Below are 26,007 nucleotides of genomic sequence, written 5' to 3'. Positions count from 1 at the left end.
ACATCCAGATGGCCTACAGACACATAAAATGATGCTCAACATCACTCATCATCAGGGAAACACAAATCAAAACCACACTGAGATACCCCCTCTCTCCAGTCAGAGTGGCTAAAATGAACAAAGCAAGAGACTATAGATGTTGGAGAGGGTATGGAGAGACGGGCACCCTCTTACACTGTTGGTGGCAATGTAAACTGGTGCAGCCGCTCTGGAAAACAGTGTGGAGGTTCCTCAAAAAACTATCCATAGAACTCCCTTATGACCCAGCAATAGCATTGCTGGGGATTTACCCAAGAGAGACAGAAATGCTGATACATAGGAGCACATGTACCCCAATGTTCATAGCAGCAATGTCAACAATAGCCAAAACATGGAAGGAGCCTAAATGTCCATCACCTGGTGAGTGGATCAAGAAGATATGGTATATATACACAATGGAGTACTACATGGCAATGAGAATGAAATCTGGCCATTTGTAGGAAAGTGTATGGACCTCGAGGGTGTCATGCTAAGTGAAATAAGTCAGGCAGAGAAGGATAAATGGGATTTTTAAAAGTGATCTCTACACCCAATGTGGGGCCTGAACTCACAACCCTAGGGGAATGCCTGAACCAGCCAGGCACTCCTCAAATGAAATGATTTTGAAAAATTTTGCCAGGTCTTAATTGAATGGTTCTATTCTGTCTTGACAGCAACATTTTCACCCACTTCAAGTATATTTAGTATTGGTTCATTTTTTTCAATTATATGGGAAAGCTCATTGCTTACAAATTCAGAAATTGGAAAAGTGACAATGAAATTTGTAAAAATCTTATATCTGGGCTGAGCCAATTCTTAATATATTAGAAGAATGTTCAATATGTCCCTGTCCCAGCTCTCTGAAACTCCAGCTGAGTAAACCTGAGCCAAGAGAATTCTCTACTGAGGGAAAGAGAGAGATGAGAGTCCAGCCAAGGCTCTGCATCCCAGAGCAAGGAGGCCAAGGGACAAAAGGAGAAGAAGCATGGGAAGAAAAAAGAATGATTAAAGGCCCCATGACCCTGGAATCCTGGTTTTCCAGAACCTTCCTAAAACACCTGTCAATCTGTCTAGAACAAATCAATATATCCGGGCAGGGGGGAGGAGAGAATGCAAGTGGGAGAGAGAGGCAGAGGGAGAGAGAGAATCTTAAACAGGCTCCATAATCAGCTCAGAGCCCAACGCAGAGCTCCATCTCACAATGGTGAGATCACCACCTGAGCTGAAATCAAGAATCTGACACTTAACCAACTGAGTCACCCAGGGGCCCTGAGAATATATATATTTTTAAGGACACAATCATGTAAATAAAGGGAAACTGTGTGACTTATGTAGATTTGTGTAGCTTTAGAAAATTCCACAATTAGTCATTCAGTGAACTGACTACAATCCTGGGTTGACAGGATGCCTACCCTGCCCAGAGAAGGCAAAGCCTAATAAGGAGTGAGCTAGAAACCCAACCCCTGGGTCCAGGAAGAATTTCCCTTCAAGTTCCCCTCTCTATCCCAGAGCAAGTTGTGTAGTCAGAGAAAGCTGATGGTCAGGGACTAGGAGACCAGTAATGCCTCCAGCCACACCTACAAGCCTGCCTGTCACGTATTGCTGTACTCCCCGCGGTATCTCTGTAACGTAGCAGTGTCTTACACAGTAGGAACTCAAACTCTGTTTAAACAAATGAATCCTAAGATTAAAAGTCAGAAGACTAGAACAGCTAGAAAACCTTAAAACAAAGGAAAAGCACAACACAAAAGAGGAACAGGAAGCTATAGCAGAGTAGCAAAGAAAAAGCTACCACAGCAGATACAGTAGCAAATGCCGGGAGCGAGGGGGACGAAAAGACCCAAGCAGAAAGGAGAAGGAAAACTGTACTGTGCTTGCAAGTAGCTTAAAGGAAGTAGCTTAAAGGAGTTAGATATAATTAGTTAAACCTACAGATGATACAAATTATACCCTAACTGCCTTATTAGCCCAGTGTAATATAAATTTTACAAAATTACAAAAATCTTCTGAAAAGCAAGAGTTGATACCAAATCAGACAGACATTATAAGAAAAGGAAATTATGCTCAATATTATTCATGGAAAGAAAAACAATATACTTGTCAATATTCCTTGACAAAACATTAGCAATACAAATCCAACAATATATTAAAAGGGTAATACACCATGACAAAGTAGGTTTATCCTAGAAATGCAAGAGGAGTTCAACATTTCAAAAAAATAAAAATAAAAAATTTAAAAATCCATTTGGTCATCTCAAAAGGCACAGAAAAAGTATGAGATAAAATTCAACATTTGCTCATGATTAAAAACTCTCCACAAACCAGGAGGAGAAGGAAACTTCTTCAGCCTGATAAAGGGCATCTACAAAAAAAAAATCTAACATAATACTTTATGGTGAAAGACAATGCTTTCCTCCTGGGGTTTGTAATGAGGCAAAGATGCTCACTCCCACCACTCCTTTTAAATGTAGTACTGGAGTCCCCAACCAGTGCAATAAATAAAATAAATAAATAAAATAAATAAAATAAATAAAATAAAATAAAAGGCATGCAGATTGGAAACAATTATACCAAGTGAAGTAATCCAGATTTTAAAAAGTATATACTGTATGATTCTACTTATGTAAAATTCTAGAAAGTGCAAATTATAGTATCAATGGTTGCTTAAGTAATGGTTGGGGAAAGGATAATAAAGAAGCACAGGAAAATTTGTGGGCATGATAGGTCTATTTATTCTCTTGTTTATGGTGGTGTTTTCATGGGTCTATACACCTGTATAAACTGGACACTTCATATATGTATCTTTTATTGTCTGTCAGTTATATCTCAATAAAGCTGAAAAAAGGGGAGCTTAGAAGAAATATCAAACTAATAGAAATAGTTAAGAGGTGAAATACATGAATTATGATCACCTTTCAAGAATGTGGATTTCTATGCACATCATGAAAAGAGAGCCAAAACCTGTTGATAGAAAAGTATGATGTTAAGGTTGCCTGATTTAGTAAATAAAAAGATAAGACTCCCAGTTAAATTTGAATTTCAGATAAATAATGAATAAAAATAAATAAACACATCCTAAATATTGCATGCAACATCGTGTAGTAAAGAAAATGCTGTTTATTCATGGTTTAGCTGAAATTCAAATTTAATTGGTCTTGTATTTTTTCTGGCAATCCTAGACATGGCCTTATCTACAATGTATGAAATGAAGCCTCTAAAAAGGGTGGCTGCTTGATTGCTGTGTTTATTCTGACTTAGCTGACGCCGCTGAATTGCTGTCCACCAGACAATGCCTGTATGTTCGGTGTCCAGCACAGGACAGTACTTATTCACAGTTGGTGCTCGGAAAATATCTTTTGCTCTGCAAGCTATATTAAGATAGGGACTGACTCCATCTTACTTACCATTTTACCCTTTGAGCCTATTACAATACCTAGTGCTCAATGAATGTATGATTAAATGAATAGGTGTCTTTTATGACAGGGACAAACTTTTAACTCCAGCCCTTGTAACTGGCCGATTGACTTCTCAGACAAGCCCCAGTTCTGATTTCTTATCTTATCACTTCACTTGTGCTGAATGTGTCTCAGGTCACTGTTTTTGTTTTCCACTATTTTGTTTGTGACTGATCTATCCTTTTACAATGCCTCTTGTTTTTTTCCTTTGGAGTCTGGGTGATTGCTCTGAGATTCTGAGACCCTCAGTCTTTGGGGAAATCTCAAAGTCTGATACATAACAGCTAGGATTGTTTAATGAAATATTGGGGCAGCTTCCCTTTAAAGTTAAGGAGATTTGGAGTGGAGCTTCAGTTCTGGGGAGACGATCAGGATGAAAGGGAATCTTTATCTATATTGGTGGTGGTAGGATTTTATACATCTGGGATTTTTATTATCTGTCGTATTAATACCTGAAGTACAGAATGCATCCAAACTCTAAATACACTCATTTTCCTTCATAAAATTAAAAACCTAATATTCTTCCCTATGGTTTACTCTCACAAATAAGCGGAGATTATAGAAGTTGTTTCTAGAGAGAGAATGATAGTGGGGAGAAAAATGTTTTCATGCTTAGATTTTAGAACCCTAAGAAATCCAATAATAATTAAGTATAATTATTGTATTTAACATAACTAATTCTTGTTTTGTGGATGAGTATGAGACCCAGACAGTCTCCCAAGTTCACACAGTGAATGAAGTGAGTGAAAAAGGTACCACTCAGTACTTTTATCTCTATGACCCATTTTCCCTAGATCTTAGCAGTCAGGAGAGGGGTGGTGGCTGCTGGGTGGGAAAGTAACAAAGTCAAGCACACTGTGCTAAGAGCATATATGCTACTCTCCTTGACATGTCAAATATTGTTCTTGAATTTTTTAGTCCAAATCTTTCTTCACCATTAAAGGTTCTTGTACTGCTTCATAGGTATGTCCTGAACTGATTCACTCTTCTTATATGGTTATGTTTTTGTCTTGGGGGAAAAATTAATTAAGTGCAGTTTACTGTGGGGAGATACTTTAGGTCACTGGTTCATTTCTATGCAAATAGAAATTTTAGGAAGTGGACAGGAGGAAGGTGGCAGAGATATCTAAATGGAGGAATACCTGTCCTTGTTTTTTTCCTAAGATGCAAATGTCTTAAATAGTTTTAAGCTTTTATCCTTCCATACAAGCACAGTTGCTTTGGAGGAGGAGAAAGAGGTAAGAAGAGAGAAAATATCATGTTTTGTAAATAGGAAAAAAATTATTATGCAGAAATTCATAAAATATTATGAAGTTTTCCTACAAGGGTGATTAGAAAGATATATGAATCCTATTAATTCCCAACACAAATGAATTGGAGAAAAATGCATCCAAACAAGCAGAGGTACTTCCCCCTCTTCCAAGGGAAGATGAAGTGTTATTAAGGTAGCTAGTGCCGTGCAAAATGTTTTAAGAGTGCCATTGAGAAGTGGTACAGATAAAGGAACCGTTAGCATTTGCTTTTATTGGTAAGGTGACGCAAGAATTGTCACTGCATTTTTTCCTGGGTGTTCAGACGTGGCGACTCCGCATGTTGCAGGTGGAGGAGCTGGCCTGGGAGAGGGGAGCTGGGACGCAGTTCTGCAATCTAAACTTGATGGGGTCTCCCCTGCCTGAGGTTGCATTGCAGCGGGGTGTGAAAGGTTCGTGTGTAGCAAAGCTTAGCGGACTTTTCTGTAGCAGGAAGGAGTGGAAGAACACGGAGGAACATCATCTCATTTAAGGCGTGCGATTCTGACGCGCTCAGGCTCCAGTATTCCTCAATTTGGGAGGAAAGGCAAATAGCTAAAACAGCGGCCCTTGCAAATGCCCAGAGCAGGGGGTGCAATGTTTCCTCCGTTCCGTCAAGGGCCGCTAGGATCAAGTCCCCGCGTGTAGCCGCTCTCGCCGGCCTCTCGTCTCTGTAGCCTCTCCCTCCCCTCCGCATCCCGCCCCCTCCCGCAGCCGCGGGTGGGAGAGCGAAGGCGCGGCCAGCACGCGTGCGCGCTCCCTCGGTGCAGCTAGTCTGCGTGCGTGAGTGGGAGGTGGCAGGCCTCAGTCTCTGGCCTTCTCCGCTGACTCTTCCAGCGCGACGTCCCCGGCCATGAACCGGTTTGGTACCCGGTTAGTGGGAGCCACGGCGACCCCGCCGCCACAGGCGGCGAAAGCCCGCAGCAATGAAAACCTTGACAAAATTGATATGTCTTTGGGTAAGGAGCGAGTTGGACCGAGTTGGAGTGGGGGGAGGGTGTGGGTGGAACCAAGTAGCTCGGTTTGTGGGGGAAGGGGCGGTTGGCCGCCGTTGCCGGTCGAGTTTTTTTGCGGGTGGGCGGTACCAAGGGAGGGCCCGTGGGGATCAGGGGAGCGCAAGCCGGTGCCGCGGTCGGGCCGGAGGGACCCGGGCGTCCCCTTGACGGGGCTGTGTCTGAGGAAAGGCAGTGGGGGCGGGTGGCGTTGCGGGCCGGGAGGTTGGAGGGTCGAGGGACGCCACCGGCTCTTTGTGAAGAAAACTCCGCGGGTTTCTCCTCGAGCGTGTTCGCTGTGGGCGTTATCAGGCGAGCGGGGCGCTAGGTCCGACCAAGCCATCCTTTCTGAAGACAGCCCTTTGGGAGCCCAGCTGGGTCTGCGTTTGGTTAGAGTCGCTGGTTCCGGAGGAGGGCTTGCTGGGCATTTTGTGTGGCCAGGCCTGCGCCTGGCGCGGCGCGAGAAGCGCGGAGACGCCCCCGGGAGTTGGCCATTCCTGGCGGGCGCCAGACCGCGGGGCCGCATCGGGGGCGCCCACCGGGAGCATTTTCCAGAAAATATCGTCGGACAGATAGTGTTTTATTACGAGGTGCCTAGAAAGACACACTCCTTATTCAGGCCTCAGAGTTCGCTAATGAGGAAAAAAGCGGAAACTGACGGAGACACTGACTCGGATTAATGGGAAGCCGGGAGAAGCAGTGGGATCCAGCCCGTGAGCGGGGTGCTTTGGTGAGGATTATGTAAAAAGTAGGAGGGTTGGGGATTCACTGAAAATTTAGGCCTAACACAGGTGAGGCGTTAGTCTCTGGATTAGCTGGTCTGAAAGTTATTCCCTTTGTGTCAAAATTCAAGTTCTGGTTATTAGATGGGGTTAGTTCTGCCTGTTCTTTCGGTGGTTTACAGGTTTTCGGGTAAGTGTTTGAAAATACCTGACAGCCGGATACAGACGTGTAACTATTCCAAAGAAGGTATTCTTCTTTTGCTGTGGCTCATCAGTTTTTTTAGTCAAAAATCAAGAACTCTTGGATTTTTGTGATTAGTGCATATCAGAATCCAATATGTGAAGTAAGTAAATCATCAGAAATAATAGGTTTGGCCTCTAAAGAAATGAGAAACCTTTTCAGCAAAGGCCAAGAAGAATAGAATAAGGAGTATTGAGTGCATACTGCCTTGCAGGCACTGAACTAAAATTTTATGTGGGTGAACTCAGTTTACACTGCTGGTAACTCAATGAGGTATGTGCCCCTAATAGTAAAGAGCATTGAATCTAGAACCACACTGTCTCAATTCAGATCCTTTCCCACTTATTAGCCCATGTGGTCCCAGGGAAATTATTTCTCAGTGCTTCATCTGTAAAAAGATGGTGATAATAACAGTGCTTATCTCCCTCAGAGGGTTGCTGTATTAAATGATTCAACAGGCATATGTAAAGTGCTTAGAACAGTACCTGGTAGGGGCACCTGCGTGGCTCAGTCAGTTAAGCGTCAGATTTCAACTCAGGTCATGATCTCACGGGTTTGTGGGTTTGAGCCCGTTTGTGGGGTTGAGCCCCATTTTGGGCTCTGTGCTGACAGCTCAGAGCCTGGAGCCGATTTGGATTCTGTGTCTTCCCTTCTCTCTGTCTCTCCCATGCTCATGCTTGGTCTCTCTTTCTCTCTCTATTTCTCAATAATAAATAAATGTTAAAGAAATTTTTTTAAAAGAACACAGTAAGCACTGTATTTGCATATAAACACTATATAAGCCATTGTTGTTAATCCCATTTTACAAAACCTGAGCCATAGGGAAAAAACTTGTTACAGATCATCCAAGTTAAAAAAACAACAACAACAACAACCCTATAGGTATTGCAGGAAATGTTAAACATGTATTTTCATAACCAATATATTTCTCAGGTTTCTAGGTTTTTAAAATGTATTTTGGTGATTAGGATGTCCAAGTGAAGAAAAGAGGGATAATTCTCTTTGAGGTAGAAATGAAGTGCTGTGGATAGCTAAACTAGACCTTGGTTTCTTTTCTCTCCAAGAATATATAGCATTCTTTCAGTTTCCTTTTTTTTTTTTTTTAGTTGAGAATTTTACAGAAATGGGATGAGGAGATGATACCTATTTTTCTAAGTGTATTTTTTTTAGTAGTCTCTACACCTGCTGTGGGGCTTGAACTTCTGATCCCGAGATCAGGCATTGAATGCTCTTCTGACTGAGTCAGCCAGGTGGCCTGAGAAGTTGAGAAATAAAATACCTATTTTAGGCAGTCATGCTTTGTGAATATTCCATTTTATCATGTCTGCAGAGGTTTAGAATTCCATTTTTGTTTTAAATGGTGGCTGTGTGAATTAAATGAGTATTCATATAGAATATCTACCAAGGTTACCAATAGGTGGCCTCACTGTGGCTCAGTTTCTTAAAATGGGCATTATAATACTTAATTCATAGAATTCTTGTGAGAATTCAATGTGCAGTGTTAGGTACTACTATTACCACCGCATGTATACTCCTGTTTGTGTGTGTGTGTGTGTGTGTGTGTGTGTATACACTATTATTACTATGTATGGTCTGTGTATCTGCTTCTATTATTACCAAAGATATGCCATATATACATATATAGATGTGTACATACATATATATGTATATTCACGGAAGGAACTTTTTCATAAAAGCTCACTGTAATGAATTTTTATTTTGTTACATACTCTTGTCTACCTAAGTAGGAAAAAGCCATTTTCTTCTTTTAGATTGGAAGAATCTATAATAGATCATTTAACTTGAAGATTTGGATAAAACATTTAAATATAAAACAATTTTATATTTTATGTGCTTTGCTACTTAAAAGTCTTTTTTTAAGTAGGCTCCATGCTGAATTTGGGGCTTGAACTCACGACCATGAGATTAAGAGTTGCATGTTCTACTGACTAAGCCAGTTCGGTGCCTTGCTACTTTTAATTTTTATGTTTATACTCTAAAATGCCATATTCTAAAAATAATCTTGTTAAAATTATTTTCTGCCTCTTTTTTTAATGTTTTTATTTATTTTTGATACAGAGAGACAGAGCATGAGAGGGGGAAGGGCAGAGAGAGAAGGAGACACAGAACCAGAAGCAGGCTCCAGGCTCTGAGCTAGCTGTCAGCACAGAACCTGACACGGGGCTCGAACCCATGAATGTGAGATCTGACCTGAGCCGAAGTCGGAGGCTTAACCGACTGAGCCACCCAGGCACCCCCTGCCTCTTTTTTTTTTTTTTAATGGTTCCCAGCAAATTCATTTTTTTGGTGTACTTTCATTGCTCTGAGATTTCAGACTTCTGTTGAAGAATAAGTAGCACTTGTTAAAGGAAACTAGTGTTTTGAAAGTGTTCAAAAATATTCCCTTTCTGTCTCTTGAGAATTTAACTTATTCATGTATCTGATATCATAAAGGTTTTTTATTTTAAAATAAGTGTTTTTGAGTGTCTTTAACTTGGATGAATTTATGTATATTGAAGGACTGATCTCAAGAAGATAAAGTACTTTGAGGAGATTCGAATTCTTTTAATAAATATTTGTGATTAAGAGTTCTAAAGATTGGGGCGCCTGGGTGGCTCAGTCAGGTAAGCATCTGACTTCGGATCAGGTCATGATCTCATGGTTCGTGGGTTTGAGCCCCGCGTCCGGCTCTGTGCTGACAGCTAGCCAGAGCGTGGAGCCTGTCTTCGAATTCTGTGTCTACCTGTCTCTCTGACCCTTCCCTGCGCACGCCATCTCTCTCTCTCTCTCTCTCTCTCAAAAATAAAACATTAAAGAAATTAAAAAAAAAAGAGTTCTAAAGATTACTGATGGGTTAGGTAGTGTAGTAATGTATAAGAAAGGATCTCTGTAATACAAATTGCTTCTTTTACTTCAGAAAAGACTAATTATTATGGATATAGTTGTTAGATTCTTTGTTTAGAACAGCTTGGAAAAAATAATAGAGGTTATTTTTGTGAAATTTTATTAAGTTGTTGATTAGGTCTATTTGATTTATCAATCAAAATTAATATTGGCGTTGGGACTGTGAAAAAAGTATTTGGATATTTTTTTAATGAATATTTTTGGCTTCTCATAACTTTCTTTTAGCATTTGTAAATAGAAACTTGGAGTATAGTTTCCTGATCTTCACATTGTTGTGCTGTGGTTTTAGAGCAGTGTTATATTTGTGAATTACTTTGGGGTAGGAGAGTTTGAAAGTGAGGCTTTGAAGGATCAGGTAGAAAGAAAAACAAGATAACCCTGAATTATTTTGCTAGATGAGTGGAGACCTGTAGTACTTTGTTTTTGAACAATACCTTTACCATGTAGTTGTTTAATTTCATATTTGCTATTTACTTGTCTGTTTCCATCAATTAAAAATTTTTGCTTTAATGTTTATTTTTGAGAGGAAACCATGAACAGCAGGGGAGGGGCAGAGAGAGAAAGAGGAAGACACAGAATCCAGAACAGGCTCCAGGCTCTGTCTGAACTGTTAGCACAGAGCCCAGTGTGGGGCTCAAACTCAAGAGCAGTGAGATCATCACCTGAGTCAAAAGTGTTGCTTTACTTTACTGACTGAGCCATCCAGGCTCCAGTTTCCATCAATTTTAAACTTAAGAGAGAACAGGGACCACATTTTATTTTTGTTTGTTTTCATTACAGCACAGCTTGTCACATATATTCATTGCACATAGTAGATGCTCAATAAATATTTGCTTGAGATAAACTTAGAAATTTTTTCTTTTAATTGAATGATTCATTTTTGGACTGCCTCTGCTTTTATTGTAAGATGGTCATCTTTTTTTATTTTTTAATGTTTATTTTTGAGAGAGAGCATGAGTGGGGGAGGGACAGAGAGAGACCGAGACACAGAATCTGAAGCAGGCTCCAGGCTCTGAGCTGTCAGCACAGAAGTCAACGCAGGGCTTGAACTCACGGCCCCTGAGATCATGACCTGAGCTGAAGTCGGATGCTTAACCGAGTGAGCCACCAGGCATCCCAAGATGGTCATCTTTAAAAACCAGAGACTTTGGGGAACCTGAGTGGATCAGTTGGTTAAGCATCTGACTCTTGATTTTGGCTTGAGTCACAATCTTGTGGTTGGTGGGTTTGAGCCCCATGTCGGGCTCTACTGACAGCGTGGAACCTGCTTGGGATTCTCTCTCTCTACCTCCCTCTCTGCCCCTTCCTTGCTTGCATTGTGCGTGCGCGCGCTCGCTCTCTCGCTCTCTCTCTCTCTCTCAAAATAAATAAACATTTTTTTAAAAAGAGCTTAAAAACTGGAGATTTCTGTGATTGTGGAAAGTAAATATGAGTAATTTTTGTAAACAGATTTTTGCTTATTTTTGTGTGTCAGATAAATACTGTGGTTAATAATGGATATCTTCATTAATTGTTACATTTGCTTTGTGCAATTGATTTGAACGTTTCCTACAAAACTTTTCTTTAGTGTTCCAAGTGTATTGGCTGATTTGAGTTTTTATCTTATTATTATTTTCTTATTAAAGTGCTTTCGAAGTAGCAAAGAAGGAACATAGGAAATCTATCAACTAGAAAGTAAGACTGAGTGATTGAGTCATTAAGTTAAAATGAAAATAATCACATTTCCTATCTTACAGATGATATCATCAAATTGAATCGAAAGGAAGGAAAAAAGCAGAATTTTCCAAGACTAAATAGAAGACTCCAGCAAAGTAGTGCCCGACAATTCAGGATGAGAGTACGATGGGGAATACAACAGAATTCTGGTAAGTTTTACAAGTAACCTTTAATAAAGAGCTGTTATTTCTGGGTTCATAATATATTATTTTTAGCACATACTTAAAATATGGAGGAAATATATTAGTACCCTTTGTGAGTACTTTCAGATTTTTGTTTAATACTGAAATCTGGTAAACATTTTAAGTTGCATTAAGTAGGTGATAACCCTGTTTCTTAACAATCTTAAGTCATTCTTAAAGTAACCCCAGTATATAAGTAGTATAAATTATTAGGGCTATGGTATTGTAAAGGATCTTACACATCATGAGATTTTATCTCCTTCTCATGTGTTTCTTTAACATTTTATCTGGTGAATAATTACATATCTCCAGCGAACATATCTTCAGTCAAAGAGCATACTACCTCAAAAAACATCTCATTATTGGAGACAGCTCTATTTATTAGAAAGTTCTCTTAATTTGAATTGAATCATGCCTACCTGTTAACTCTATGGAGTTACAGGAAGCAAACTACCTTTTCTGTATGAGAACTTTTTAAATATGTGGAGACTACTATTTTACATGGACACTACTTTCAGAGTATTTGTATTATCATCTAGGACTTTTAGGATTTGTTAAACCTTCCAAAGGTAACACTAAGAGTAGAGTGCCTTAGATGTGACCTAATGATCTTGGAACTCTACCTATATAGCTAATTTTGACAATTTGGAAGCTTATTTATTTATAACCATCTTGTTCCAAGGTGAATTTAAGGCAGTAACTGAACCCTACTAATTGTATATGACTAATTTTTAGCAGTTACATCAGTGTTTTAGAATAAAGTTTTGTTCAAATTAAAAAAACAACTCTAGATCTTTTTTACATATGTAAAAAATGTTTGATAAACTAGCTCCTAAGTTGACTTTTATCCTGTATATTAAAAATCATAAAAAATCATTAGTGGGCTGAACATGATTATAATTAGCTCTACATCTAACAGTTAATGTGCCATCATACTCTCAAAATATGTTTGTAACTGAGACTCTACAAGAAATTTTGTTCTTCTCTAATAAATTTTTTAAACGCATACAAGTAAATTTTGTGACAGATACTTAGTTGTAGAAAATGAATGTTTAATTGCAGTGACTTATATTTTAAGATTTCTTATGTTATTCAGCATACCGTACTATATATGATTTGCTTTAAAATAAGTTTAGAGTTCATAGAGGCCAGAAATATATTTGTTTACACTAGCCATACGTTAAATATGTGATAAATGCTTTGAACGGACCAGGCTCTTAAGATATTTAAAGATGTGATCGTTTACTTCAAGGAATTTCTAGTAACAGAGATAAGACAGGAAACATGGAGTTTAGAAGTGTCATAAGAGAAATTCCAACAGTACTATAGGACTTTAGATAGAGTTTGTGCTGAGAAAATCAGTAGTGGTTTAATGGATAAGGTGAAATATGATCTAGTCCATGAAGTGTCAGAAAAGCTTTCCTTTTATGGGGATTATGATCTTGAGCCTTAAGGTAAATGATATCTAGGGGCAGCTTATGATCTTATAAGATTGAACTTGTGCTTGTTTGTTCTCCAGTTACATGGGACAGAGCCTAAAATAGAACAGCTGCTGCTGTCACTCAGTGTGCAGAGAGATAGAGATTGTCTCAAATTCTGATTGGTTAGAAGTTCAGATTTCCACATTGTAATGTCAGTGAGGATGTTAGCTTGAGGTAAGAGAACACATAAGACAGCCTTTGGCAGACTCTCAAATTATTTTTATTTTTTAAAATACTAGGTAACTTTATATTAAAGTTCTTTTAATGTTTTATTTAGTTTTGAGAGAGACAGAATGTGAGCAGGGGAGGGGCATAGACGTGGGAGGGGGGGAGACTCTGAATCTGAAGCAGGCTCCAGGCTCTGAGCTGCCAGCACAAAGCCCAATGTGGGGCTCGAACCCACGAACCACAAGATCATGACCTGAGCTGAAGTTGGATGCTTAACTGACTGAGCCATACAGGCGCCCCTCAGATAATTTTTATTTATTATTTTTTAAGATTTTATTTTTTTAAGTAATTTCAACAGCCAACTGTGGGGTTCAAACTTAGGACCCTAGATCAAGGGTCACATGCTATACCACTGAGCCAAAGAGGCGCCCCTCACAATAAATCATTTTTGATGGTTGAACAAATAAGTGAATAAAATCTTCCTAATTCTTTAACCAGAATATAGTCACTCATTAAATATCTGGATAAACAACCTGAATATTCTTCACTGGGGCAATACTGTGTAGTAACAGTTCTCAACATGTTGTCCAGGATCGTGGGCATCCATAAGACTCAAGGCATCAATAAGGTCAAAGCTATTTTTTACAATGATACTAAGACATTAATTGTATTTTCACTCTTATTCTCATGAATATACAGTGTCTACATGATGTGCGATCATTAAATTGAATGTGGTAGCAGATATGAGAATCTAGCTATCTTCTATTAAGGCAGATCCCAAAGAGATTTGCAAAAATAGAAAACATTGGTACACCTCCTTTTAAATATTTTTGTTTTTTTTTAAATAATTGTTATTTTTCATTAAAAATATGTTATTTGCCCTGTAGTGGGTTCATTATTGTTGTTTTAATGAAATAAATAGCTTTTAAATGTCTTAGTTTTCATTTCTAGTGTGATAATATCCATAAACATAAGCCCACAGAAACAAAAATTCTGGAGTTCTCAATAATTGAGAGTATAAAGAGGTCCTGAGACCAAAAAGTTTCTTTTGGAGGTATAAGAGACAGGAAAATATTTGTATACTGCTTTGAAAAGGAGCGAGCAATGCATTCACTCTGATTGAACATTTCCCAAAAAACCTCTCAAATTTTTGTGTAAGATTTTTTTAACCTCTCAAATCAGACTCCAGAAATTACTGAGGCAAGTCAAGAAGTGTGTGAAAGAAATTCATGAAAGGATTGAGCAAAGGATTCAAAGATGAAAATTCATCCTTCTAGTTTTCATTGTTCCCAACCTTGGTCACACCTGTGAAGCTTTATAAACTAGATCAATGTTCTGGCTGCACTCTATTTCTACTGAAGCAGAATCTGCAGAAGTAGGGCCTACGGATTTTTTTTTAAGCTCCATATGTAGTTCTGATACATAACTAGGGTTAAATGACTGCTCTTGTACAGCTGAAAATATGAAAAGATCTTCATAGAGGTAGTAGTTGCAATACTGAGAATGAAGATACTCTGGAAAGACAGAGGAGAACTTTCTAGAGGGGCTAGAATGGATGAGAACTAGGAAAACATGGGGGCACCTGGGTGGTTCAGTCGGTTAAGCGTCCAACGTCAGCTCAGGTCATGGTCTCATAGTTCGTGAGTTTGAGCCCCGAGTTGGGCTCTGTGCTGACAGCTTGGAGCCTGAGCCTGGAGCCTGCTTCAGATTCTGTGTCTCTGTCTCTGCCCCTCCCTAGTGTGCGCGCTCTCTCTCTCTCTCTCTTTCTCTCTCTCTCTCTCTCTCTCTCTCTCTCTCTCTCTCTCTCTCTCCCCCTCCCTGTCAAAAATAAAAAAAAAAAGAAGAAGATGGGGCACTTGGCTGGCTTGTTTCGTAGAGCACGCAGCTCTTGATTTTGGGGTCATGAATTCAAGCCCCATGTTGGGTGTAGAGCTTGTTTAAAAAGAAAAAAAACTAAGAAAAGACTTACTACGTTAGATGATGTCTTTAGTGCCTCTTTATAATGCACTTTAGAATATAAGCCACAGAAGATAAGAGAGAATTGGGCAGTATGCATAGGTCCTTCTTTATGAAACACGACAATGAAAAGGTGAAAAATAGAACCATTGCTATAGTTGCGGTATAGCTGGTGAAGTTTGTTCAAAGGGAGGGAGAGGTTAATGAATGATAAAGTTTGCTAGATGGTAGAGGAGAAGCCACTCATAGAAATAAAAGTGAGAAGGATAGTGAGTATTGGAACAATGTAGCACTCAGAAATAGAAGGCACCCAGGAATAGAATTCTATCTTGTACTTTTCTCCTTTGAATCAGTTTTATTCTTGTTAGTGTGACTTTTTTATGCATCTTTCTCATGTAAGCTTAAAACTTTGGTGTAATAATGGGTTCCTCCTGTTTTTAATCTTTCTCTTTGCTCTGCTAATTCATTCATTCTTTTGGAATACTCTTAAATTTCTTTGTTCCACTTCCAGTCCTTTATCATGTCTTGTTTGAGTACTACAGTAGCATCTGTATGGTCATATGGAATGGTCCCGCTGCCTTCCTTCTTTTCTCTTCCATTCAGTTTAAGATACTTTTGGGGCACCTGGGTGGTTCAGTCAATTAAGCATCTGACTTTGGCTCAGGTCATGATTTTGAGGTTTGTGAGTTTGAGCTCCACATGGGGCTCTGTGCTGACAGCTCAGAGCCTGGAGCCTGCTTCAGATTCTGTGTCTCCCTCTTTCTCTGTTCTTCTCCTGCTGGTGCTCTCTCTCTCTCTCTGAAAAATAAATAAACATAAAAAAATAAGGGGTTGTGGGAGGGGTAAGGGTAAGGGGCATTGATGAATCTACTCCTCAAATCATCGTTGCACTATATGCTAACTAACTTGGATGTAATTTAAAAAACAAAAAAAGTTATTGCTTCTAGACTGATGTAACCCGGTCATTAATTCTGTGACCCCCCTCATTCCTTGTCAAGTGTATTCTTTATCTTCATGTAAAACATTCTGATCTGAGCCCACCACATCCATTTACTTCTTATTCTAAAAATATATTTAGGGTTTATTTACTTAGAGCGAGGTTCAAACCCATTAACCATGAGATCATGACCTGAACTGAAACCAAGATTCCGATGCTTAACCAACTGAGCCACCTAGAGGCCTCTCTTATTCTTATTCTAGACTGTATCTCAGTATGCTATGGTTATCTATGTCTTTATACTTTTAAGTTTCTGTCTATCTCCCTATTCAGATTTTGTCCTTTTTATAATGCCTAGCTGAGAGCCTACTGTTTTGGTAATAGTTGTTTTTCTTCTCTTTGGAAATCTTTCATAGATTATATTTTGCTTTTTATTCTTTATTTTTTATATTACCGCTTGGAAAATGTTCAGTTTTGGAGCCATGCAAACTTGTACTTAGAGCAGTGACTGTGCCATTTTCTAACCATGACATCTGGGTAGTCACTGTTCTTTACCTCACTTCACTCAACCTCCAAAATTAAGATGTTAGCATCAGTCTTACCAAGTTCTCACTTAAAGTATTCAGACCAATGCATTAGCAGAGTTGAAGGTATATGTTTCGTTATTTAATACAAATAAAAATAGTAAGTAGCCGTAGATTTAATTAGACAAGTTTTGTCAATATGCTTAATCTCTATTTGGTTGTAATTCTAGAAGGAAATAATACATACAGCAACAATAATTTTATTTTCAGGGGTGTCTGGCTCAGTCAGAAGAGTGTGCAACTCCTGGTCTCGGGGTTGTGAATTTGAGCCCCACATTGGGTGTAATTACTTAAATAAAACCACCCACATGATTTTATTTCAGAATTTTCAAAGTTGTGTTTTGCTTTTTTCCTGATTATAAAAGTAATAGCATCCATACTTTGGGATTGAGGCAGAGCACCTAAGAAAGCAACAAGTCTGGAAAAACTCGCTGTCACACTGAGTTGCCATGCTGGTGGAGCTCACTAGGAAGCCGTCTGTGAGCATGATGCAACTTAAATTCAATGGAGGATGAGTTGGGCCTAGGAGTAGATCTAGATAGATGCCTAGGACCCAAAATTTAAGATGTCGCTCACACTCAGATTTTGTGCCTTGGTTCTTCTCTTGCCACACCGTAGTCTCGACTCACGGGGGAGGGATGATGAGGACCACTGGATGTTTTGTGCCACAGAATGAGTCTTGAGGTATACACTGAAATCTGGCAGTAAGAATAAAAACTCTTTCTTTAGAGGTTGTCCAGTATCCTCTACTTACAAAGCTTAAAATTGTGCCAGCTGGTAAGAGAAATGTTCCTGTAACAGAAGCAGGGTAGTAAAGACTGAATTGGGAGCAATAAATTGGTAAATAGTTCAACCATTATAACAAGTTTTCCCAACTGTCTTGTTGAACTCTGTTCTCAAAACAGGTACATCACATGAAAGTATTCTAGAATTATATACATTTGGAAATATATATACTGTTATACCCAACTTAGAGATTCATCACACGTGTTATTCCTGAGAATCCTTTAGTAAAGAAAACTATTTAAAATTTTTTTAGTTTGGACATGAAACTTTTCTGTTAGAAGACCTGTTACTATATTGCAGGTGTGTAATATTATACAGGATACAATTCTAAAGACACTTTCCCCAAAATTAGAGTTAAAATAAAAATGCCCAATATTGCAGTTGTTACTTAGCATGTTTCTCTGAAATTTCTGGCCATTGCATTAAGAAATAGAAGAATTTGAGGTATAATTATTAGAAAAAGGAGACAATATCATTTGTAGGTAATAACAGTTGTTGCTTAGTAATCCCCGGAAATAATTTGAAAGACTCTAGAACTATAAAAAGTAAGTTCAGTGGGATGATTGATTAAAAGTTATTAGTTAAAATCTTGGTAGCATTCTGTAATCCCAAAAATGACAGTATGAAAATTATTATTAGAAAAGGAATCTTTTTTGTGATTGACAACAAAATGTAAAAATACCTAGTAATAAGCTTAACAAAATATACAAGACTCGTCTGAGGAAAAATTTAAAGCTTTACTGAGCCAGTTTAATTACAAAAGAAGTCTTGAATAAGTGGAAAGACACACTACATTCATGAATATTGTAAACATGTTAATTGTTAAAATATTAATTCTAAATTTAACATAATTATTCTTGCAGAGATCAAAGGATATTAGAACTTGACCCAAAAAAACTGACCTAGGAACATGACAGTTCATGAATAGGATAGTGCTAGCCAGAAACACTTTGAAAATGTCCATTCTCACTAGTAAACTACCAAATAAGACGACAAGATTTTTTTTTCCAAATACTAAGTGCTAAAGATTAAAAAGAATATTCAGTGTTGTCAATGATAGGGAAATAGTGGTACCCTTATGTTCCTGGGAATATGAATATATAGTCATTCTAGAGGAGATTTTAAAAAATATGAATCAAAATTCTTAATATGATTTACTATTTGATAGAGCATATCAGGGGCGCCTGGGTGGCTCAGTTAGTTAAACATCTGCTCTTGATCTCAGCTCAGGTCTTGATCTCAGCGTCATGAGTTTAAGCCCTGTATTGGGCTTCACACTGGGCGTGGAGCCTACTTAAAAAGTTTAAAAATTGGAGTGCCTGCGTGGCTCTTGATTTTGGCTCAGGTCATGATCTTGTGGTGTGTGAGTTTGAGCCCCGTGTTGGGCTCTGTGGTGATGGCATGGAGCCTGCTTGGGATTCTCTTTTCTCTCTGTGTCCGTCCCCTATTCTTGCACATGTGCATATGCTCTTTCTCAAAATAAACATTAAAAAATGGAAAAATTAACATATGTTTTTATAATATTCTTAGTTCATATTACAGCTCTGTAAAATTAGAGGTAAATTTATACATAACTGATGAAGTAAAGGTTTTTTAATTGTCCAGTGTAAAAAATAACCCTGAAAATCATGCTTTTTTGCCCCCGTAGAAAGTTACCAGTTTTGTCTAATATAGTTACCGGATTTAAACATTCTTTTCCCTCCCACTAAATATAAAATCTACCTTTTCCAAATTTCCTTTAGAACTGGATTTGTTTCCCTGCTCTGCTCTTATTGATGAGTTAAATAAAAGTTTGTTGCATCTTCATCCTCCCCAAAATATTATCCATAATGTTACTGTAACGTTATATATAGTAGTTTAACATTAGAAATAAGTGAAGTGAGGGGCACCTGGGTGGCTTAGTTGATTAAGCATCTGACTTTGACTCAGGTAATAATCTCAAGGTTTGTGAGTTTGAGCTCCACATTGGGCTCTGTGGTGACAGCTCAGCCTAGAACCTGCTTCAGATTCTGTGTCTCCCTCTCTCTCTACCCCTCTCCTGCCCATACTCTGTCTCTCTCTCAAAAGTAAATAAACATGAAAAAAAATTTTTTTTGGAAGAAGTGAAGTGATCTTCATGAGGTTGGTTGGATCAAGTATGCCAGATTAGAAAATGATACAGTGAGGGACATCTGGCTGGCTCAGTGGGTAGAACATGTGACTTTTGATGAGTTCAAGCCCCACATTGGGCACGAAGCCTTCTTTAAAAAAAAAACTAATTATACAACGGAAGAATATCAATATCAAAGACATGGAATAACATTCACAATACAGTGTTGATGCAGACTACAAAGTAGTATATAGACTATGAAATGTGGTTGCCAGGAAGATTGACTCAGTGCACCTTCTAGGCACTTGGTACTAAAAAATTGTGAATTACCTCTATGATAGTCTTTTTAATTATTTGAAAATAGTTGAACTAAAAATGTTTTAACTTTTTAAATGTGTAGAAGTAAAAGACTAGAAAGACATATATGTTAGTGATTATCCCAGGATGATGAGATAATGAGTAACTTATTTTCATTTGTACTTTATGTGTTTCTAAGATTTTTGCAGTGAACATGTTTGTTCATAATTAGAAAATATTTAAATAAGATACACAATAGAAAGGCAAAGACAAGTTGTATCACATGCCACAGAGATTAAAATGTTTAGTAAGTAAATCGGCTATGAGATAATGATCCCCTCAAGGTCAGTGTCCTTCAATAGAAATAAAATGTGAGCCAGGTCTGAATAATATGTTTTATTTAACCCAGTATATCCAAAATAGTTTTGCAGTATATAATCATTACAAGGTTATTAATGAAGTATTGTACTTTTTGTTATATCTTAATTCATACTAGTCATATTTCAAGTAGTAACCACATGTTGTTAGTGGACACCACATTGCACAGGGAAGTTGTTCATTGGGAAAGTAATGCAAGAGAGATGATAGCTAGAGGGAAAACATGAGAATCTTGTAGTCCTTTGCGGTCCATTACAGGCATAAAATGATTTGTGGTGCAATTTCTTGCCCTTTAAAAATTAAACATTTTATGTAATACATGTAAATATATGAAAATAACAGTATTATAATAATATAAGAAATATAAGTAATAATAAAAAATAAAACAGTCATACCTTCTGTCCTGCTAAGAAATAGATTACCTTATGACCTGTGTGCCCTTTAGTTGCATACTTTTTTTTTTAATGTTTTTTAATGTTTTTTTATTTATGTTTGAGAGACAGAGACAGCGTGAGCAGGGGAGGGTCAGAGAGAGAGGGAGACACAGAATCTGAAGGAGGCTCCAGGCTCTGAGCTACCTGTCAGCACAGAGCCTGACACGGGGCTCGAACCCACAAACCGTGAGATCAGGACCTGAGCTGAAGCTGGACGCTTAACTGCCCCATTTTGGTTGCATTCTTATATTGATACATTTTTGTCTTCTTTTAAACCTCCTATAGGTTTTGGCAAAAATAGTTTGAGCCGGAGAGGAAGAATAATTCCTGGAAAGAGACGTCCTTATGGAGTTATCACTGGCCTTGCAGCTAGGAAAGCAACTGGAATTCGAAAAGGAATTAGTCCTATGAATCGACCACCTCTAAGTGACAAGGTAAGATGATGGCTTAATCACCCGTCAGATACTCTTTTCCTTTAGTTGTACTGATATTTCTGTGAATGAGTACAATATTCTCATTCAAGGAGCATTTTATTTCAATATTTTGATTTTTTTACGTAGTGTATTGGGTCATATGTAAAAAGTAAAAAAGTGATTGTCATTCATGAAGAATACCTAAATTTCCACATTCTTAAATAAAATTTATGTAAATTTTTTAATAGATTCCTGATTTTCTTTGCCTATGCGTGTTTGTGTATGTACAGTATTGACAAATTGTTGATGTATAGTTTTATACTATAAAATTCATCTTTTTAAGTGTACACTTCAGTGAATTTTAGTCAATTTGTAGAGTTGTACAATCATCACAACAATCTAATCTTTAAACAGTTGTATTATGGGGCGCCTGGGTGGCCCAGTCGGTTAAGCCTCTAACTTCGGCCCAGGTCAGATCTCACGGTCATGGGTTCGAGCCCTGCATCAGGCTCTGTGCAGACAGCTAGCTCAGAGCCTGGAGCCTGCTTTTGGTTCTGTGTCTCCTTCTCTCTCTGCCCCTCCCCCTCTCATGCTCTGTCTCTCTCTGTATCAAAAATTAAATAAAACATTAAAAAAATTTTTTTTAATTCACAGGATTTAAAAAAATAAATAAATAAACAGTTGTATTACTCTAAAAAGAAACCTCTTATCCATTCATAGTCGTGCCTTGTCATCTACCTCAGGCAACCACTAACTTTCTATAAATTTGCTTTTTTTGCACATTTCATGTAAATGGAATCATATAATATGTGGTCTGGCATTTCGTATAATGTTTTTGAGGTTGGTCATGTTATAGTATGTATCAGTACTTGGTTATTTTTTATTACTAAATAATATTCCATTTTATGGATATACTACACTTTCATTCACCAGTGTGGGACATTTTGGTTATTTGCACTTTTTGGGTATTATGAATAATGTTGCTATGAATTTAAGTAAGTAAGTTTGTATGAGCATAGGTTTTCATTTGTCTTGGATAGATATGTTTTTAATTAGAGTACAGTCATTTACCCACTAAGTTTTATTTACTTCTCAATGAGTAATTTTTGAATTGGCTAAGGTGTTTCTTTAAATAGTTTCACAACTATTTAGTTTTTCTTCTGATTCTTATGTTTAGTATAGTAGGCCTGAGTCACGAAGGAATTTAATGTTCGACTCTTGTAGTTTTTAATCTTTTTGGTTCTCTGATTATGCAAAAAATACATACTTCTTTAAAAAGTCAGGACTTTGGGGCACCTGGGTGGCTCAGTCAGTTGGGCGTCTGGCTTCGGCTCAGGTCATGATCTCATGGTTCGTGGGTTCAAGCCCCACGTTGGACTTTGTGCTGACAGGTAGCTCAGATCCCGGAGCCTGCTTTAGATTCTGTGTCTCCCTCTCTCTCTGACCCTCTCCTGCTTGCATTGTCTCTCTCTGTCTCTCAAAAATAAATAAAAAACATTAAAAAAAATTTTTTTTTAATTCAAGACTTGATTCTTTAGATTATCTTTTTTGGGGGGCACCTGGGTGGCTCAGTTGGTTAAGTGTTCGACTTTGGCTCAAGTCATGATCTCATGGTTTGTGAGCTCAAGTCCCGCATTGGGCTCTGTGCTGACAGCTCAGAGCCTGGAGCCTGCTTCGGATTCTGTGTCTCCCTCTCTCCCTGCCCCTCCTCCACTCGTGCTCATTCTCTCTCTCAAAAATAGGTAAAATATTTAAAAAAAAATAGAGAGCGAGTGAGCAGGGGAAGGGCAGAGAGAGAGAAAGGGAGACACAGAACCCAAAGCAGGTTCTAGGCTCTTAGCTGTCAGTACCAAGTCCGATGCTGGGCCTGAACCTGTGAACCCCAACATCGTGACCTGAGCCAAAGTTGGACACTTTACCACCTGAGCTACCCAGGCGCCCTCTTTAAATTAACCTTTAATGTGCGTCTTCTGGTTAAGAACCACAGCTGTCTTAGGTCCCTTAACTTTTCAATTTTGCTACCACCAGCAGTTGATTTCACCTCTAAAACTTTATCACAGAACTTACTGATTATTGGAAAATGGAAAACACTAAGAAATACGGATACTGGGAGGGCAATGGGTTTAAGTGATATCTTATTACTTGATCCAGTAAAAATATTAAATTACCACACATAGTAGTCTTTTGAGTTGTTTGAAGATTGAAAATGTTAATTATAGAATGCTAAGAATGTACTGACTGAATAGTAAGATCCACATATTCAAAGTTGAATAATTTTGACAGAGGAAAGGTTTGAAAAGTACTATTTCTTAAACCCCTTTCCTCATTCTGAATATGGATTAATAGTCGGAATAGGACAAAATATAGTACTTTTGAAGCAGCTTATTTTCCAGGAATTTAGAAACCTATTTAAACATAAATAACTCCTATTATCCTTTTCTATTCATTAAACAATTTACCTAAATAATTGGTCTTAAATTGTTACATATACTTAGAAATTCTACACCTTAAAAAAATGTTTTGACCATAATTAGATGTTGTTACTTTATCTCTCACTTTCCAGTTTACGTGAATTAGTGAGATTTTATTTCAATAAAAATGTACATTTTCTTATCTATGAAGTGAATGACTAAGTGGGAAAGATGGGATACTCATTGATATAACTAGTATTTACTGAGAGCATGTGGGAGCTGTACTAATGGGAATGGTTGTCCGTAGGAATGAATTTTCTTTTTGTTTAGAGCCAGATTAAAATACCTGTGAGGTAAAAGTTGTGTTTAGATTATTTTTTTTAATGTTTGTTTGTTTGTTTATTTTATTGAGAGTACATTTATGCAGACTGGGGAGGGAACAAAGAGGAGGGGAGAGAATCACAAGTAGGCTCCATGTTGTCAGATCAGAGCCTAATGACATGGGGCTTGATCTCATGAACTGTGAGATCATGACCTGAGCTAAAATCAAGAATTGGATACCTAACCAACTGAGCCACCCATGTGCCCCAGTATTAGGTTTTTAATGGATTCTTCTAGTGGCTTCTATAACTTTGTCAGTGTCAAATAATTTTTCTTCTTTTAGATTCAGAATTTCCCAAACTTGAAACTTTTGACTTGAAAAATTTGGTTGTTGCTGCATAGCATTTGTTTTCCACTAATGGGTAGGTTTTATTTTTTAAATTTGTTTATTTGAGAGAGAGAGGGAGGGGCAGAATGAGAGGGAGAGAGAGAATCCTAAGCAGGCTCCCTGCTGTCACCGCGGTCCCACCACTCTGACAAACTGTGAGATCATGACCTGAGCCAAAACCAAGAGTTGGACCATCAACCAACTGAGCCACTCAGGTGTTCCTCCACTAATGGGTAGTTTTGATCATTTGTCTTATTTTAACAATGAAAATAAATGTCTCCAGGGGCACCTGGGTGGCTCAGTCAGTTAAGCCTCGACTTTGGCTCAGGTCAGATCTCACGTTCGTGGGTTCGAGCCCCGCGTCAGGCTCTGTGCTGTGTCTCCTTCTCTCTCTGCCCCTCCCCCTCTCATGCTCTGTCTCTCTCTGTATCAAAAATAAATAAAACATTAAAAAAAAAAAAGAAAATAAATGTCTCCATACTATGGAATTCTATTCAGCAATAAAAAAGGAATAAATTAATAATATGTCAGCATGGATATACCTCAAAACATCATGCTAAGCAAAAGGAAAACACAATACTACGTTCTGTGTGATTCCATTAATTTGAAATTATAGAAAAGGCTAAACTATACTGACAGATCAGTTGGTCATTGCCTAGGGTGCGAGTCAGGCAAGGAAAAAGAATTGACTGCAGAGGGGCACAAGGAAATGTTTTAGGGTGAGGGCACTGTTGTATGTCTTGATTATGATGTGGTTGCATGATTCATTACTCAAATTCATCAAGTTGTAAACTTAAAATTTTATTTTATGTAAATAATGCCATAGTAAAATTAACATAAAAATTAAAATACTTTAAGACTCTCAAGAAACAATTTTTTAGGGGCTTTCTGGGTGGCTCAGTCATGATCTCATGGTTTGTGAGCTTGACCCCTGTATCAGGCTCTGTGCTGATCACTTGTGACCATTCTGAGTCTGGAGCCTGCTTTGGATTTTGTGTCTCTTTCTGCCCCTCCCCTGCTCGTGCTTTGTCTCTCTCTCCCAAAAATAAACATTAAAAAAAGAAGTTTTTATATCAAAATCATTGTGAAAGAATAACTTTTCCATACATGTATTCTTTTAAATGTTTATTTGTTTTTGAGAGAGAGAAATTGTGCACACACACATGAGCTGGGGAGGGGCAGAGAAAGAGCTAGAATCCCAAGCAGGCTTTGCACCATCAGCATAGAGCTTGACATGGGGCTCAAACTCATGAATCATGAGATCATGACCTGAGTTGAAACCAAGAGTCGGGCATTTAACCAACTGAGCCACCTACGTGCCTCCCCCATATTTTTTTTAAAGCACATTTATACATATATACAAACTCTAGATCCATGGAATAATACATTTGCCATGTATTAATGAATTATTATTCTAGTCTGTGTATTCATCATGTAATGTGATCGAGTACCTACTATATGCTAGGTATGAGGGATTCTGCAGTAACTCAATAGAAAATCCCTCATGGAGAGTCGAGATAAACATTAAATAAATCTTCCCACAAATAACTATATGGTTATAGCATGGCAGGTACTTTTTTTTTTTGATAGAATTGTTATTTTATTTTTTTTAAATAGTTTATTGTCAAATTGGTTTCCATACAACACCCAGTGCTCTTCCCCATAAGTGCCCTCCTCCCTCACCACCACCTGTTTTCCCCCCCTCCCCCTTCCCCTTCAACCCTCGGTTCATTTTCAGTATTCAGTGGTCTCTCAAGTTTTGCATCCCTCTCTCTCCCCAACTCTCTTTCCCTCTTCCTGCCTCCCCTGGTGCTCCATTAGGTTTCTCCTGTTTTCCTGTTAGAC

At 38.1% G+C, this 26,007-nt stretch overlaps 1 protein-coding gene across 1 annotated transcript in view; it reads left to right on the top strand.

Annotated features, from left to right (window-relative positions):
• The first annotated feature begins 5,470 nt into the window (after positions 1-5,470).
• Positions 5,471-26,007, top strand: part of FYTTD1 (forty-two-three domain containing 1) — a 31,127-nt gene continuing 10,590 nt past the window's right edge. The window contains exons 1-3 of the mRNA XM_029939491.1: positions 5,471-5,721; positions 11,358-11,486; positions 20,915-21,063. Coding sequence (XP_029795351.1) covers positions 5,616-5,721; positions 11,358-11,486; positions 20,915-21,063 — 384 coding nt within the window. The 5' untranslated portion in view covers positions 5,471-5,615. The remainder of the gene's footprint in view (positions 5,722-11,357; positions 11,487-20,914; positions 21,064-26,007) is intronic.

Source organism: Suricata suricatta, chromosome 5 (genome assembly GCF_006229205.1).
Source record: "Suricata suricatta isolate VVHF042 chromosome 5, meerkat_22Aug2017_6uvM2_HiC, whole genome shotgun sequence".
In the NCBI taxonomy this organism is placed as follows: domain Eukaryota; kingdom Metazoa; phylum Chordata; class Mammalia; order Carnivora; family Herpestidae; genus Suricata; species Suricata suricatta.
The sequence above is the reverse complement of the archived record's forward strand: the minus strand, read 5'-3'. Positions and strand labels throughout refer to the sequence as shown.